Source organism: Dreissena polymorpha, chromosome 2 (genome assembly GCF_020536995.1).
Source record: "Dreissena polymorpha isolate Duluth1 chromosome 2, UMN_Dpol_1.0, whole genome shotgun sequence".
NCBI lineage: Eukaryota > Metazoa > Mollusca > Bivalvia > Myida > Dreissenidae > Dreissena > Dreissena polymorpha.
In genome coordinates this window covers 18,720,297-18,739,612 of record NC_068356.1, presented here as the reverse complement: position 1 = coordinate 18,739,612, position 19,316 = coordinate 18,720,297, and the positions used below count along the sequence as shown (strand labels likewise).

Sequence of the window (19,316 nt, the reverse complement as noted above, 5' to 3'; positions counted from 1 at the left end):
TGTTTTACAACCCTCAAATACAATGACGCTTATTCGTGTACTCGGTGCAAGGACACATATTATGGACGCTTTCGTTTTGAAACACCGTTGTTGCGCATACATGTACATTATAATAAATCAGAGAAAATCAGTATTGTCTTTAAAATATTGCAGCGGAATTTCAAATACGCACGAACAAATGAAAGATAGAAGAGTGCAAATGTCACAAAGATGCACCCTTGATATAGTTCTCTGATGTAAATATTGTTAGTCTGGTAGAATTGTTTGCTTGTACTTGAGCTTATGTCTCTGATTGAAGTATGCCATTGAGCTATGGCCTGCCCTTTCTCACAATATGAGTAAGTATGCAAAATGTTTTACAAAAATCCTGCATAACGTAATGCTAAGCACAAGCTTTCCCGAGAGGTAATGGGCATTCCCATAAAACGCCCAGTTTTTAAGGGGTCTTTAATACACAACGAAACGTGTACATTTCATCCTTTATTTCAAACCAGTTCATTTAAAACATGACATTTTAAATACTCATCCAAAATAGCAAATCTACCTGTACATCACAACAAGCTGAGGTTAAAATGCGAGCAGTGTTGTCAAAAGGGTTATTCGCAGTTTAACCACACAAACAACACATACTTTTAAAGCAGTAATATCATTAATCTACAGTTATCGGTTATATGTACATTTGTTGATGTTTTACAGAAATACTCATACGACCATTCACAAACTTTACAACTTGCACACGTTTCACAAACAAATAAGTATGGCATAATTACGACTCTTCGCTTTTCTCAATATTTGTTCTATACAGGGCGGTAAAGGAAACAGAAAAAAACTTATCACATAAATAATGTGACCAAACTATTCAAATGCCATTAAGGAGAACATAGAAACAAGTTTATAACTTTATTAATTACTGGAATATATTAGACTAACAGTTTAAACAGGAACAGAGGAGTGATTTTGGAAAAACCTCTAGGCAGGAAACATATTTACCCTTTTACTAAAGCACCTACCATAAATCAGATGCAACAAAGTAATGAACATTTTGTAAATTGAAGGTAACAAAAGGAAGGAATATAACTTCACTCACATAGGAATCTCATGCCTGCAGAACACCAGTTTTGGGTGGGATCATGTTTTAATGTGAAGCCTTAAATTAAGCTGAGCTTGTTTTGCGAGTGAATGCTGAGATACTGACAAGTTCTCATAGAGACAGTCTGCAATCCTCACGGAGACATACTCTGACATATAACTTTTCCATTAAAAGCCAAACTTCCAGATAAGTTTTCTTTGCTCCTATGCTAATAAGCCCTGATAAAGGAGAAGTGAACATCTTCTGTAAGAAATACATGAAGATAGTGTACACACAAAACTGTCCCAAACCCCTCCTATGAGATAGGAAGCTAATGTATGGAGTATGACAATATAAATGACGTTCTCTGTGGATAAACCAGGCTTTCCAAGGGAGCTGCTAAAAATGTAATGTTGATACAGAATATATCTTAATAATTGTTAAATGGTATGACAAAAATACAGTCGTAATTGATACACAAGATACATAATTAAAATGGTTCATATATCAACATATATCATAGCATTTAAACACAAACAATACTTTGTTGTTTTTGTGTGTGCTTTTTGTTAAATAAGTATTCAATAATGATAATGGGGCATTGTTACCTACATTGCATGTATGTCAATTCAGAAAATATCTGATAAAGTGTGAACACTTTAGAAGTTAAATGTCATTTTCAATAACAAAAAAATCAGTTGCTTTCATGCCTCTTAAAGTGTAAAGGAACTTAATCACAGAGGCAATAATCTCTTATTCCCTGATATTGTGTGATAAATATATTCCAGTTTCATATTTTTTACTAAAATTCAATGATCTCCAATCAATGACATTTCAATATCAGCATGGTTTCCCCAACATTTCTGAGGATTCAATATGTAAATTATAGAAAAACAATGGTTCATATTACAAGTAATACTTTCCACAGATTTGTACTTATATGATCTGTCGAAACAGAACATTCACCAAACAGATCATACAGATTAAAAAAAAAATTCACACAACATGTCATAATTGAACAAATATCTAAGACATAATTACAGTGAATCGCAATTTTTTAAGAATAATCTCCTGATAAAACACATGTACTTTATAAATAATACTAAAGCCATAACCATATATGACAGGGACCATTTTTGTTGACTTGCAACAATAAAACTATATTTGCTAATGTTTAAATGCGTAAAAATGCAAACTTGCTATAAGTAAAAACAACCTAACAAATTCAAGCACAGGATAACTCTTAACTAAGGGACTTGCAAGTGTTAACAATATAACTTAGATATGTGAGATATACCATATAAGATTTACAATTCAACAAATTATATTCAAATTCTGCATATCCACACCAACATGCATGTAGACAACTGTGGATAGCTAACTCAGTAATCATTGCAGCAATTAAGCCATGAAAAAATCTCAATATGCTGCAAGAGAGTGTTAGATTATTTCCTTAGTGTATAATACATGTTCCATATACATATTTATTAAGTAATGGCTAAAATTGTGGTAGCCTGATGGGCATCTATTCTTGTAACTCAACTCAATTTAGGTAAGTGTACGTAAACGTCATACGAAAATAGAGCATGCTTTCTTACTTCAAGGACAAATCCCTTAAAGATTCAAACGTTCAAACAATCCTTATCACATTTGCACAATAAATCAATGTACGATGTAATTAGTGAATTATTATTGCTATGGTAATTTATATAACAAAAAGAACATCTAAAATTGAAGAATTTTCAGACCATGTTTGTTTCAGAAAAAGAAAAGAAATTGATTGTGAACGGAATTTATTATGCAAAAAAAGCATTTCAACATTATGATGAAATGTGAATTAATTTAAAATATTTAAAACATTATGATTATAGAATTCTGTATAGTATTTTTTTTCATATCAAATTAAAATTTGCTGTATAATAGACCACCACAATAAGATATACAAAATATACAGAGTGTGGAAGAACTATACATGTTCAGCTAGTGTTAAGAAATACTGACTATCTGTCAGATCTCAGGTTACATGTATCTCTCACTATCAGACTTTCAAAAAGTACATTTTGCAAGATAATTTATCATTAACAAATGTGTTCATAATGACAGGGAGGCCCCCGCATCCAGCTTTAGGCTGAAATCACAAGTTGTAGGAAAAAAAGGAACCAAAATATGGGGGTGCACAATTCCATATGGTGGCTATATTGTATGGACAGCTTCAGCCCATATGCAGCAAGAATTTCAAGTGCATGGGATATGAGTTATTATTTTTTCTTAACAAAGGGGCAATAAGTCTGGATGTGAAGAAAATTTCGACAAAAGTATTGACATGACCAACATCCCATGCTGATTAATATGCAAAGTTTCACTACCTTAAAAGCAATACTTTCGTATACACAGGGACAACAACTCTATTTTGAGTTTCACCAGACACAAGCTAAAAAATGTATATTTATGTAAAATATGGGTTGCCATTAATCTGTCTATATATCTATATATATGGAGCTGCCCAAGAGGACATGCTGGTTGGTTTGTATGCTAAGTTTTATTCTTCTCACACCAATACTTGTGTAGTGAAGCTCGACACAAAAAGTGAGAAAGACAGAGGAAAATACAAGAAACAATCTATATGCCATGCACACATAAAATGGGGAGCACAAAACCCCCAAAGCAATTTAGATTTTTTTAATAATGTAGAATTGTAGAAGATTTCCAATAATCAGCATTATATATCTCCAAAGATAATAGGTTTGTCTCAATCAGTTCAAGATTCTTATATTGGTCAAAATGTTCACAATTGCAACAATTCATGAAAAAAAGAAGATAAAAAATACTTTGAACAGATTAAATAGCTGCATATGGCCTGAAAATTCTGCAATTAAAACAATCTACTATTTAAATTTGAACAATTCAAAATATGACATGTTATTACACGGTAAGAGATACATAACTATTGTACTGAGAGATATTTCGTTTAAGAATGTCCGAGCAAGGTCCTAGAACACGTTCAAATCGACCGCGATCTAGTTTGACACATTTGAGAGGTCCACGGGCAATGACTGTGGCAGCGCGAGGTCTGTCCAATAGCAGTGCAATCTCACCTGAAACATTTAAGAGCTCATTATATAAGGAAATGAAATCATTTCTTTAAATTTGTTCACAGTATTATACATGCCATATGTATCAACTTAGGCAGACAGTCATGCTTTCGGGCTGTTTGTCCTGCTGTCCTCATTTGTCCCAATATTTCATGGTTCCATAATTTATTTTAAAACTCGCTATTAAAGCCAAGTTTTGAGAAAACTTACCATCGCTAATTTCTTAAATTACCCCCTTATGACTTCTTATATCAAGAATAAGAGTCTACCAGTGTTGTTGTTAACACCATAGCAAGGATTAAATGGCAAAGTAGGAATTTTATCAGGCATTCATGTAATTATATGATAGGGGTGACTCATTGCTTTCAATAGAAGTATTTTAATAGAATAAAAGACAACTGCATTTATTTTACGACCCAATCAGATCAAAGAGAATACAATATTGTGTATCATACCAACTGATATTCAAATATGAATGTATAATATGTCAAATCAGCAATAAGTATATGAAACAAATTGAATGCAGACAAATACTAGTTGATTATTCTATTCAAATAAACTTACTTTTGTGTTTGTCTGATTATCAAAGAAAGATTAGCCTGTGCAGTCTGTTTTAAAGGAAGTATTTTCGAAACAAAAATCCAGTTAAGGCAGAAAGTATCATCCCTGATTAGCCTATGCAGCCTGCACAGGCTAATCTGGAACTACACTATACGCACATGCATTACGCCCAATTTTCCCAGAAGGAGGCTTATTTGCATACCAAAGTAGTCTGAGGATCCAAGACGACCCACTTCCACCGGGTCCTCGTTCTCTGTGCGTCTCTGTAACACGGCAGCAGAACCCTGCAACAGGTGGAATAATAGTAGCATGAATAAAGCGCATTAAAAAATAATTATCACTCCACCCACTAAAGTTATCTAACATATAATGATGTTAAGACAAGGTGTTTCAATAATCAAAATGCAGGTGATGAACCAGTACGTGATTGGAACATCAAAATGTTTAATGGACAGCTGGCAAGTGGACAATTACAAGCAGCAGATTCATATACACACATACACATAATTATATGTGAATTAAATCATGATGCCTCTAATTATTGTTCTCTATGTACCAATAAACTAGTTGTAGAGTTCTTAAGTGCAGACACCATACCACAATGATCTGAAAAATTAGGATTTCACTTCACACAATGTTTTGGTACTGACACTTAGTCTTTTATCTAAAATAATGCATGGCTATGAAGTTTAACTTGTGCTGTTTTATTGATAACATTAGCAATTATTCTTTTTTGTTCCCATACAGAGAAGCAAGCATAATGTTAGAATATGATAGTATGAAATGAAATTGAAACAAAGAGCTTTCAACACTAGTAACAAGCACCTGTCACAGACACAGTATCCCCTGCCAGGGGTGCATTGTGGTCAGAATGATAGTTTGATACAGTCAACTTCACTAATGAGAACAGATTCTTTTACATGTTATTTTAAACAAAGGGAAATAACTTCTTATAAACCATGACATAATGCAAAGTATAACTTGGAGATAATTATTCTGTAGGACTTTTACAAAAATTTGCACACAAAATGAATGAGTCTTTGCGCTCCGAAGATTGTGCGGGATAGGAGCACACATGGATGGAATATCGCCTACAATTTCTGTATCTCTTTGCCTTTTGACAGGGGATAATTATACAATGATGATTTACAGCCTAATTTATCATACCAAATGTATAAATTGTTAACCATTCTAAGACAATTTATACACACAGTACAAACAATATGACCAAGAGTTGTAAAACAGAGACCCAAATTAAAATCAATAATTGCATTTTGGGGGCAATTGTTTTATTAGACCCATGGGGACAGGATTAAGTTGTTTTTGTTTATTTCTTAATAAATATAGATCAAAATTACTCATTTTGAATCCAATATCAGTTAAAAACAAAAACATTGCAAATGGCATACAATCTAATGAATCCTAATTTGTTTATACTTTAAACAAAAATCACTAAAAATTAATAATCAACTTTTTTCAGCATTAGTTTGGTTGCCAGAGACACAGATTCTTTTGTGTATGTCCACAATACTGTTCAGTTGTCAAGGCAACATACCTCCAGGATGATGAAGAAGTCCTCCCCTGGCTCCCCCTGCCTCACAATCTCCTGCCCATCCTCAAACTGTACTGGCTCCAGGGCATCAGCCACAGTCAACCGCTCCCACTTGTCCAGGTTCTCTGTAACCACAACAACACATAGAGGAACATTCAACTATATATGACTTTGGAGCCTCCCTCTGAGAAAATGGGGCCTAATTCATGTGTGTGACGTTTTGTTCCAGATTAGCCTATGCAGTCCACACAGGCTAATCAGGGACAATACTTTCCACTTTCATTGTATTTTTCGTTTCAAGGGAGACTCTTATTTACACAAATGCAGTTTAAGTAGAAAGTGTTGTCCCTTATAAGCCTTTGCGGACTGCACAGAATAATCTTGGACAACACGTATGCACATGCATTTAAACTCTGTTTCCTCAGAGTGTAACTCATATTTAGTGTTTTTTATTATTATTTCTTAATTAGTTGTGATATCAACAGATATCTGAACATCTTGGTGCTAGCTTTAGCACTAAGATATAAAATTATTATACACATATCACCATTAGATATTCAGATATTTTCTAAAAAGATCCCAATCAATAACACACATAAAATCATTAATTGATGAGTGTGATATATCTAAAGAATAACATATTTGTTGTTTCATTTCCCTGATAATAGGAAAATGGTGTCCTTTATAGTCTGTCCCACTCAGTGGGAACCAATTTGTTCTATATGATTACACATTTGAAGTTATAATGTAATCTACTGAGTCATGACAAACCTAGTTTATAGATTCACCCAATAATATGATATTTATAAATTCTACTAACCATAAAATTATTCTTGTTCAATGCTTTAACAACCACAATCTATTCACTGTTAGTCAATAAATACAATGGAATAACAACCATTTACAGAATCATGAATGATCCAATAACACGCATTATTATACAATCTCCCCCAGACAGATGGATAGACAATTAGAAAGGGATGAAAAATTGGAACAAGCTCAAAACAAATAATCTTTTCTGATGAAAATTTCCCAATCTATAACCTCCTCCCTGATGGCCTGGAGCCACATAATCAGACAGTGTATGTTTCTATTGTTTGATTTTCATCCTAGAAAACATCCGTCTGATGTTATTAATGTTGAACATTGGAAACATCAGGCAAATAAATCTCTGCAACAATGTCGCTGCAGTTCTGTATGGAAGTGTTTGAAGCATTCACAATGTCCACATAAGGATTTTACGTCATTATCAATCACTGATTGAATGGCGTGATTTCCTTTTTTTCCATTAATGGAAAAATGGTTGCCATGAGCCTTGTACTTCAGTTTAAATAATGATAGGAAAAATTTATGTTCTCAGAAAGTGTGAAAGGACATTATTACTCACATTGGGATTAAATTGGGAAACCAATGTAGACAAAACGTCTATAGCAAACAACTACTTTCATGATCAGTGGCTTTGGATTTATTTGGTCTGAAATTAAAATTAGCCACGACCTAAAAAAACAGGCTTAATGCATGTGCATAAAGTGTCATCCCAAATGAGACTGTGGAGACCGCTTAAGTTTATAGGAAACCAAACTGTGCATGCTGACTTACCAAGAATGGAGACTTTTCCTAAGAACTCTTCATACATCTTCCTCTTTCTAATTGTGCTTCCCTAAAAAAAAGTACATAATAATGCCCATCATAAAGAATAAATACACATTATACATTGTCCAACATTACAGATTTAATTTTCTTAATTGTGGTACCCTGAATAATACACAGAATAAATCCACAGCATAAAATGCCAAACACAAGGGATTTTATAATTCTAATTGCACCTCTCTGAAAAAACGCTAACTGAATACAACTAGAGCTTTGTAACAGACGTGACGTATACCCCCACGTGACGCATTGACACAGACTATTTTGCATGTTGTCTTCACAAAACAAGAGAATATAATTTAAGAATTATTATGCCATTATCATTTATGGCCATTTTGTCCTTTGAATTCATGAATTCTTTCGCATGACACGCCGTCGAATGACTGTGAACAAATTAATGTACAGAGTAATTTGTAAATCTCACAATGAATGACATAGTTATGGCTGGACAAGCTCATTTATGATCATTTTTGACTTTTGAACTCCAAGTGTGACCTTGATCTTGGAGATATCGACGTAATTCTTTCGCGAGACACATCGTCCAATGATTGTGAACAAATGTACCCAGTAATTTTAAAATGTCACAATGAATGACATAGTTATGGTCCGGACAAGATCGTTATTGGCCATTTTTGACCTTTGAAATCAAAGTGTGACCTTGATGTTGCAGATATCTACATAATTCTTTCACGTGACACACCGTCCAATAATGGTGAACAAATGTGCCAAATGATTTTAAAATCTCACAATGAAAGACATAGTTATGGCCAGGACAAGCTCATTTATGACCATTTTTGACCTTTAAATTCAAAGGATGACCTTAACCTTGGAGATGTTGACGTAATTCTTTCGCGCGACACACCTTCCAATGATGGTGAACAAATGATTTTTAAGTCTCACAATAATCAACAAAGTTATGGCCCGGACAAGCATTTGACCTTTGAACTCAAAGTTTGACCTTGACCTTGGAGATATCGACAAAATTCTTTCGCGCGACACACCGTCTAATGATGGTAAACAAATGTACCAAGTCATTTTAAAATCTAATGATAAATGACATAGTTATGGTCCGGACAAACTTTCGGTTAAAAACGCACTAAGTGACTCTGTGACCTCGTTTTTGACCCAGCATGACCCATATTCAAATGTGACCTAGACATTATCTAGATACAACTTCTGACCAAGTTTGGTGAAGATCGGATGAAATTTCGGGACAGACAGACAAACCAACAAAGTGACTCCTATATAGCCCACTTTACCAATGGTAATGGGGGTATATAATCACACACAATTTTTCATGAGAAACACATTTACATATTAAGTCCGAGATATATTTTCCTTACAAGTACCGGTATACCAGTTAACATCTTTCAAACTATTATTACTTTTACTCTTATACCATCTTCCATTCTTCAGACTTGTACAGTATGTAGTTTGTCAAGACTTACCGGTATGTGGCAAAGCAAATTATATATTATAATGCAGTTATAATATAAGCTGCCTTTCTATTACCTTCATTTGGAAACCAACTAGTTATCTAGATTAACACACTCAGTCTCAGATAGTTATCTATATTCATTATAATCAGTACACAAGTTCAGTCTCAGATAGAATTTAGAAACCACATTAAGTAAGACATCAAGCCTTCATAAAATATGGAAACCAGTTTAAAGCTTTGTACAGAATATTATAACCAGAGTTCAAAGACAGAATAGGTATACGCTTTTCCAGTTCAAACTTTTATAATGTCTATGTTTATTGATATGTCTACACTTGGAATATTAAATTCTTTGACGTGCACGAAAATATTTTGGCATGTAGCCTGCATATTATTGAATAACCATATGATAAGACTTAACTGCACGAATACTTATTGTAACTGTTTTTGAAATTTTGTTTCCTATATTATAACACTACAAATGCAAAGTAATAACAATTGATTAATGGGTCATAAACTGACTAAAACCCATGATTACAACTAATCGATATTAAATTGATAGCAACTTTAAAGCTTAAAGAAGCAAGTTATACATTGACAACAAAGCTTGGGATTCCCAAAGTTCTTATCAATCCTTGCAATGTTCTAATCAATCTAAACCAATCAATGTTCTCTGACACTTGACTTATTGGCCATTCTTTATACTCTGTGAGGCATGCTGGGAGCTGATTAGACAGAAATTGAACTTTTAACTAGAGGCTTCATGGCAGGTGATGAATGGAAATACAAACTGGGTCTGGCATAGGAATAAACCACTTTACAGACAGATTGGAGATATTCCTAAATATTAGAGGAAAAACAGTCACATGGGTATTAAACTAGGAGCCATTATCGATACACTGAATGTGTCTCACTCAAATAACTGTGCACCAATTGGCCACTTGTAGATCTCATTAAAATCCCAGAAATAGCCATGGTAAAAATGCTAACTATTTTGTCTGTCATACAGTTTTTATTGGACTCAAATAATGATTTCAGGTTGAAACCGCAGGATTCATTTTAGTTCTTTAGAAATGGACATATAGTGACCTAGATTTGAAAATATAGGTCAGTGTAAGTAATTCCATGAAACCTATTTCATCAAGGTTTATCATTAAAAAAGTTTTCCAGAACGATAAATGACAGATTCACGTAATGCTCATTTCAAAACGTATTATTTATTGCATTTTATAAGCTCCTGACATTCGTGCCATATGATTTGTGCACTGGCCAAGCTGAAAAGATGCCTTAATTAAAAAAAAAACAATTTTAACAATCTCTGACTGCATGTCGTTATCTATTTGCAGCAATTATTGCGGGTGAAAGAAGACATGTTGAAATTATGTGTAATTTCATATTATTTAAATATCCTTAAACAGGGCTTGCACCCTTTAACTTTGCAGAAAGTTGACATTTTGGAAAGAAAGAAAGAAAGAAAGGAAATTACAATAGCAGGACTGTCATGTGCTTTGTTTGTCCATAATATATATAACTTTAGCAACCAGAATTTAGTAACTTTCTGGCCCTTCTCCTTTTTCTACCCCCCCCAAACACACCTGCTGCCCTTTGCGACTTGTCCACACAAGATTGTGAGTGAAACTGATATTTATCAAAATAATATATTTTTGCCAATACATAATTGTGAATAAAATACTCTGATTAAAAAAATAATAAAAATGAAGACATTACTTGCATTGAGTAATTACATATCCTATGATAATTTGCAAGAGTTGTCAACATTTTCAGCTGCCCCTTTCCTGCTGCACCCTGTACATTACATTATGCTACACCATTCTGTACCATAATATCAAGTAATTTTGAAAATAAGAATGAACTTTTTCTTCTTTAGACCTTTGCAGCTATGGAAGTCCCATAATGAAATGATGAAAGTTAAACAAAATTTAAGTTTTTTCTTCAAACCTACCTCATTAATTGATATAATAGGAGTATCAAAACTAAATAAAGTTGCATTGCCCTTCTACAAAGAAATATTTTCATGTTTCTAGATCAACAGGATCTGGACTTTAATATACAAAGCAAGGAAGTCAGAATAAGACCATTTCTACATACGGTAGGCACTTTCTTTACACTTTCCCACTCAGGAGCAAAGAGAAAATGGCTATGTGCAAACAGCATAAAACCAGAACAGCCTGCGAGGAACTCGCAGTCTGTTCAGGTTTAATGCTCTTTGCAGCTGATCAGTATCTAAGGGTTGGAAAATAATCATTTAAAACTTAAATCTAGTAAGAAAGGTCTATGATTAAATTTAACTTTCTAATTGACTACAAATGCCTCAAAATGCTTATCTAAGTGGTAAAGGTTTAGTCTCAACCTGAAGACTGGTGTCCCCTTGATTTAAACTGAAGCAAACCCGTGATAGTAGAAGTTCCTATATAAATTGGTAGACTTACCATGAGGATTCTGCGGTAGCTGTCTCTGTCAATGCCCCACAGTTTCACATCTCCTTTGGCCTAGAACCAACACAAACATAAGCAGCATCATGAATAATGCAATATTCGACATGTTTTCATATGGTTACAAGCACTGCAAATAGTAAAATATTGAAGATAATGAATGAAAACATTGTATTGTTGAGGTGAATTCGTGGAGATGACCAGATTAATGAAGCATCACCCTCAATCATTTAAATCTGGCTTGGTGCCTTTTCTTTTTTATTTGTTAATAATTCTTTTTTAACATGCACATGGCTTCATCATAAGTGTACAATTCCAGTAAAACTGTAGTAAACTGTAAATATCAATTCAATAACAAGAGGGCCTAAAAGGCCCAAAGTCGCTCACCTGTGATAACAAGAAGTTATTGGGACAAATCTTCTGACCAAGTTTCATGAAGATCGGAAAATAAATGTGGCCTCTAGAGTGTTAACAAGATTGTACTATATCCATATAAGGAAAAATACCCCGCCCCCTGGAAGCCATGTTTTTCAACCAACGGGCATCATTTTTTAACTCGTCCAAGATATTATCGGGATGAATCTTCTGACCAAGTTTTATGAAGATTGGACAGTAAATGTGGCCTCTAGAGTGTTAACAAGATTTTACTATAGCCATGTAAGGAAAAATGCCCCGCCCCTTGGAAGCCATGTTTTTCAAGCAAACATAATTATTTTCAAACTAATCCAAGATATCATTGGGACCAATCTTCTGACCAAATTTCATGAAGATTGGACAATAAATGTGGCCTCTAGAGTGTTAACAAGGTTTTACTATAGCCATACATGTATATGCCATATAAAGAAAAATGCCCTGCCACCTGGTGGCCATGTTTTAAAAGCAACCAAAACCATTTTCCAACTCATTCAAGATATCATTGAGAAAATCTTCTGACAAAGTTTCATGATAATCGGAAAATAAATGTGACCTCTAGAGTGTTAACAAGGTTTTACTTTAAAATAGCCATATAAAGAAAAATGCCCCACCCCCATGGTGGCCATGTTTTTCAACCAACCAGCATCATTTTTGAACTCCACGATATTATCGATATAAATCTTCTGACCGAGTTTCATGAAGATCGGACTATAAATGTGGCCTCTAGAGTGTTAACAAGATTTCACTATAGCCATATATAGCCATATAAGGAAAAATGCCCCGCCCCTTGGCAGCCATGTTTTTCAAGCAAACATAACCATTTTCGAACTCATCCAAGATATCAATAAGACAAATCTTCTGACCAAATTTCATTAAGATTGGAAATAAATATGGCCTCTAGAGTGTTAACAAGGTTTTACTATAGCCATATAAGGACAAATGACCCGCCCCCTGGCGGTCATGTTTTTCAACCGACCGGCATCATTTTAGAACTCCTCAAGAAGATTGGACAATAAATGTGGCCTCTAGAGTGTTAACAAGATTTTACTATAGCCATATAAGGAAAAATGCCCCGCCCCTTGGCAGCCATGTTTTTCAAGCAAAGGTTACCATTTTTGAACTCATCCAAGATATCATTGGGACATATCTTCTACGCAAGTTTCATGAACATCAAAAAATAAATGTGGCCTCTAGAGTGTTAACAAGGTTTTACTATAGCCATATAAGGAGATATAGGGGGGGGGGGGGGTAAGAGAAAACTGCCACGCCCCCTGGTGGCCATGTTTTTTCACCAATCTTGACCATTTTCGAACTTGTTTGAGATATCAATGAAACCAATGTTTTGACCAAGTTTCATGATGATTGGACAAAAATTGTGACTTCTAGAGTGTTCACAAGGTTTCTCTATAGCCATATTAGGAATACTGCCACACACCCTGGTGGCCATGTTTTTCAACCGATCGGAACCATTTTTGAACTCAACCAACATATCATTTAGAAAAACCTTTTGACAAAGTAACATGAAGATTGGGCATCAAATGTGACTTCTACAGTGTTCACAAGGATTTGATTTTCTTTTTTTTACCTAGTGACCTAGTTTTTGACCCAGCATGACCCAGTTTCAAACTCGGTCGAGGTATCAATGGGACAATGTTCTGACCAAGTTTCATAAGATTGGACAATACATGTGGCCTCTAGAGTGTTCACAAGGCAAAATGTTGACGCCGCACGACGGACGACTGACAAAAGGCGATCACAAAAGCTCACCATGAGCACCTTGTGCTCAGGCGAGCTAAAAATATATTGTATGTGACTGTAATACAGAAACATACTATTTTCAAACAACACAAGTGAGGATTATTTGTTAAACAATGGGATGTCATAATAATGACACCAAAGTAGAGAACATTTTATGAAGCTAAAGCAAATTTTAAAAATTCTTTGCACACAATAATCAAGAACACGAGCACAGCTTAATGGGTGCCACGCTTGGCTACGGGTGCAGTTTTGAATAAATGAAAGCTTGTCAGAATTTTTTTAAGAGGTCACAGTGACCTTGACCTTTGACCTAGTGACCCAAAAATGGGTGTGGCATGTAGAACTTATAAAGGTGCAGCTACATAATTATGAAGTTTCAAAGTTGAAGGTTGAAGCACTTTGATTTTAGAGCCAATGTTCAAAACCATAACAAAATGTTAATGTTTTAGCACGACAAGGACGGCGGACGAAGAGCTGGCTATGACAATACCTCGGGTTTTCTCCGAAAACAGCCAAGCTTAAAAATTGGCTGCAATATTACAATTATGTAATACTTTCAGGCACACATGTTTATTATTCAACATTTTTAGTGCCAATTATTTTCTTATGTTGTAGACAATTTTGTATCACTACTTAATTGGCATAATTCTTGTATTTCTTGACTCAAAAGTAGGACAGATACCTTGACAGTGGCTGCCCTGGGAAGACCATAGATAAGAGCCAACTCTCCGAAACTGCCACCTTCCCCAATGGTGGTCACATGTTCATTGTTGACAAACACCTGAAACAGTCATGATAAACAAACATCTGAAACAGTCATGATAACAAGAGGGCCTGAAAGGCCCAAAGCCACTCACCTGAGATTCAAAGGAACTGACCTGTTCTGTGCAGCCCAAGATGTCATTAGAACAAAATGTTCTTACCAACTTTCATGACTAGTGAACATCCTGGCAGCCATGTTTTTCGACAGACCAGAACCATTTTCATACACCTCCAAGATATCATTAAAACAAATATACTGACAAAGTTTCATGAAGATTCATAAGTCCATATAAGGAAAAATGCCCCCCATGTGTGGCCATGTTTTTCAAGCATCTTCTGACCAAGTTTTATGAAGATCAGAAAATAAATGTGGCCTCTAGAGTGTTAACAAGGTTTTACTATAGCCATAAAAGGAAAAATGCCCTGTCCCCTGGCAGCCATGTTTTTTTTAACCAACCGGCATCATTTTTTAACTTGACCAAGATATTATTGGGATGAATCTTTTTACCAAGTTTCATGAAGATCGGACAATAAATGTGGCCTCTAGAGTGTTAACAAGATTTTACTATAGCCATATAAGGAAAAATGCCCCGCCCCTTGGCAGCCATGTTTTTCAAGCAAACGTAATCATTTTCAAACTCATCCAAGATATCATACAGACTAATCTTCTGACCAAATTTCATAAAGATTGGACAATAAATGTGGCCTCTAGAGTGTTAACAAGGTTTTACTATAGCCATATAAGGAAAACTGCCCCGCCCCCTGGGGGCCATGTTTTTTCACCGATCTGGACCATTTTCGAACTTGTCCGAGATATCAATGACACCAATGCTTTGACCAAGTGTCATGATGATTGGGCAAAATTTGTGACTTCTAGTGTTCACAAGGTTTCTCTAGAGCCATATTAGGAATACTGCCCCGCCCCCTGGCAGCCATTTTTTTCAACGGACCGGAACCATTTTTGAACTCAACTAACATATTATTTAGACAAACATTTTGACAAAGTTACATGAAGATTGGGCATCAAATGTGCTTTCTACAATGTTCACAAGGTTTTTCTTTTTTTGACCTAGTGACCTATTTTTTGACCCAGCTTGACCCAGTTTCGAACTCAGTTGAGGTATCAATGGGACAAATGTTCTGACCAAATTTCATGAAGATCAGACAATAAATGTTGCCTCTAGAGTGTTCACAAGGCAAAATGTTGACGACGGACAACACAAGACAGATGACGGACAAAAGGCAATCACAATAGCTCACCATGAGCACGTTGTGCTCTGGTGAGCTAAAAAAAACACATGAAACAGTCATCATAAACAAACACCTGAAACAGTCATTATACACAAACACCTGAAACAATCATTATCAACCAACACCTGAAACAGTCATTACAAACAATCCATGTGAATAATAATAGAAATGTTTACTAACACCTATATCAGCTGACATCAAGGGACTCGATTAATGAGGTTGTTAATTGAGCGGAGCCACCCAACAATGGGTCTTAGGCAATATGCAGCCAGCGTATTTTAAGACCAGCCTGTGCATTTTGCATGTTGAGGCTAAATTTAAAACTGTACATGGGGCTTCAAAATGTACTGTATTGTACTGTATTCACTAAACAATAATTGTTCATACAGTAATTGAAATGAGAACCAGCCTGCATACCCTGCATTAGTAAAATATGAATCAAGCTCCCTCAAAATCTGCATGACTTTCATGTAGAAAACTCCAAATATTTAATTGGTCTCAAGGGATAATATTATAATTCAGACTAATTGGTAAAACTGCATTATTTCGATGAATGTTGGGATAAAATCATAATATTGTAGCACTTTTTAATAATAAACAAACGCAAAGAGACACATAAAAGCAATAATTACATGAAGATAAAGGTTAAATCTTTATAAATTGTATTAATCTTCAAAACACAGCCACATGTGATGTTATATCAAGTTATTACTGCAAAACCAATGTAAAATCCCTGGTTTGCCTTTCATGATAAATCTGTTATTTACAGACTGAATTAATTGGATAATATTGTGCTAATGAATCATCAAAAAATCTTGTTTCCAGACAAGAACCTGTTGTGAACGGAAATTATGATCAATATGAAAATAATAACTGCTTCTAACATCAATAGTTAACTGTAATATATTGGCAGTATCATAATAGCCTTTTGCTAGCCTGATACTGCTTGTTTGCACCAATCATTTGCATGCAAGGAAAAGGAAATGCACTTTCATCAATACATTTCAGAAAGAAATGACTTGCAATGCCATGTTATGACCATTGTACCTTTAATAGCTAAAATTACAATACAAAGTTTTCAAAATTTCCTTAATTAACTCAGTCTCTAAAAAATGTTTCAACAAAGGAAAACAGCTATTTAAAACTAAATTGAAATAATAATTCATGTCAAAGCTGAAGCCAACAATAATTAAATGCAATGCAAATCGTAAAGACATTCAGTATATGGAAGTTCACCATCCCTAATTGATCTTCCTGTGAATGATATAAAGACTGCAGTGCAAAAAGTTGGACTGAAAAAACACCACCGCCAAGTTCAGTGTGCACTTGCTGGGAGTGGATGCCTAAATATATTCCTCAGAGCTCAATAAAATCCTTAATGCTTGTCATGCTTCTGGTGCAGACTCAACACCACCATCCAGAGATCAAGGAAACATGGCATTGCATTACTGTTATTAATGTTTTATCAGTCATCAAATGCAAATTCTATGTATTAAGGAACAATTACAAATAGATGCTGTTCCAAGTGTAGAACATATAAGCAATTGCCTGGCAGTTCAAAATCTCTCCCTTGTTTATTTACAGAAAATATATTCCCGGGATTTCATGGCAAGATGCATGCTGAGAACATGCAAATATTGAATAATCAATTTTGTTTTAGCTAGGGTGGATAATGGGTCATGTTGTAAATCATTGGTGTTTTTTCCTAAATTTTAAGAAATTGACAGCTTCCCCATGGTAAATATAAAATTATTTCTTTCCCAATATTTTCAATTTTGAATGAAGAAATGAATGTTTAACAACAGTCTCAAATAATCCAGCTGAATTTTTATTTAAAAGCATCTGTATTTGTACTTCAACAAACAAGACGGATGACTGCTATAGGTCCCTCACCGGAGACATGTAGCAATTACATTTGTATGTGTAGATTTTGTGATGTTTGTCTATGATTTTTACTCTGTGTGACACAAGATGGACATGGTCTGAGACATATTAGAACCTAGTAAAATTGTCAATTTAAACATGTAAAAGAAAAGAACAACCTGTGGTGGGGCAACTTTCGACCTAAGGGGCATGATTTGAACAAGAGATGTGTTTGTCAGAAACACAATGCCCCCTATTGTGCCGCTTTGAAGCCATATATTTGACCTTTGACCTTGAAGGATGACCTTGACCTTTCACCACTCAAAATGTGCAGCTCCATGAGATACACATGCATACCAAATATCAAGTTGCTATCTTCAAAATGCAAGTTATTGCAAAACTTTAACCAAGGTTAAAGTTTTGGGACACACACAATGAATGAATGAATGAAAGACAGACAGGCCAGAACAATATGCCCCCGATCTTTCGATCTGGGGGCATAAAAAACTTAGTACAGCACCTCCATGCAATGTTGCACAAAAATATTTTTAACGCTTGCGTCTTTAGATAGTAAAATTTTTAAAGTTATATGAAAGCAGTCTAAACTAGTGAGCTGAAAATCAATAGGGGTCATCTGCCAGTCATGATCAATGTACCTATGAAGTTTCATGATCCTTGGCGTAAGAGTTCTTGAGTTATCATCTGGAAACTATTTTACTGTTTCCAGTCACTGTGACCTTGACCTTTGACCTAGTGACCTGAAAATCAATAGGAGTCATCTGCCAGTTATGATAAATGTACCTATGAAGTTTCATGATCCTAAGCCTAAGCGTTATTGAGTTATCATCCGAAAACCATTTGGTGGACCACCGACCGACCGACCGACCGACCGTCTGACTGACATGTGCAAAACAATAAACCACCTCTTCTTCAAAGGGGGGCATAATAAATCATGTGACCCATGGTGTGCTGAATTTTGACCCCTGCAGGGGCATGAGTTGAACAAATTACATAGAGGACAACTAAACAATGTCAGAAACCATTTATTAAACCCCTGACTTTTGCAGTTTCAGAGAAGATTTTCAGAAATTTACTTTTTTAAAGTTATTTACTTAATAAGTCGTTAAATCATTTGACACCTCAGGTTAGGCCAGTTTTGAACCCATGGTCATAATTTGAACAAAATTAGCAGAGGAACACTATACGATGCAATAAACAAACAAGATATGTCTTTGTCAGATACAATATGTTCCCTTCTGGGCCGCTTAGAAGCTATATATTTGACCTTTGACCTTGAAGGATGACCTTGATCTTGACCTTTCACCACTCAAAATGTGCAGCTTCATGAGATACACATGCATGCCAAATATGAAGTTGCTATCTTCAATATTGCAAAAGTAATGGCAAAATGTTAAAGTTTGGGCAAACAAACAAACCAACCAACAAACCAACC

The 19,316-nt window shown here is 35.0% G+C and overlaps 1 protein-coding gene across 3 annotated transcripts in view; it reads right to left on the bottom strand.

Annotated features, from left to right (window-relative positions):
- Positions 1–467: 467 nt before the first annotated feature.
- The window catches only part of LOC127866100 (cAMP-dependent protein kinase regulatory subunit-like), a 156,405-nt gene continuing 137,556 nt past the window's right edge, over positions 468–19,316 (bottom strand). For all 3 annotated transcript variants that reach the window (XM_052406503.1, XM_052406504.1, XM_052406501.1), the window contains 6 exons: positions 14,670–14,768; positions 11,813–11,872; positions 7,874–7,934; positions 6,278–6,399; positions 4,925–5,006; positions 468–4,164 (listed from right to left, as the gene is read on the bottom strand). In XM_052406503.1, the coding sequence (XP_052262463.1) occupies positions 3,992–4,164; positions 4,925–5,006; positions 6,278–6,399; positions 7,874–7,934; positions 11,813–11,872; positions 14,670–14,768 (597 nt within the window). In that variant the 3' untranslated portion in view covers positions 468–3,991. The remainder of the gene's footprint in view (positions 4,165–4,924; positions 5,007–6,277; positions 6,400–7,873; positions 7,935–11,812; positions 11,873–14,669; positions 14,769–19,316) is intronic.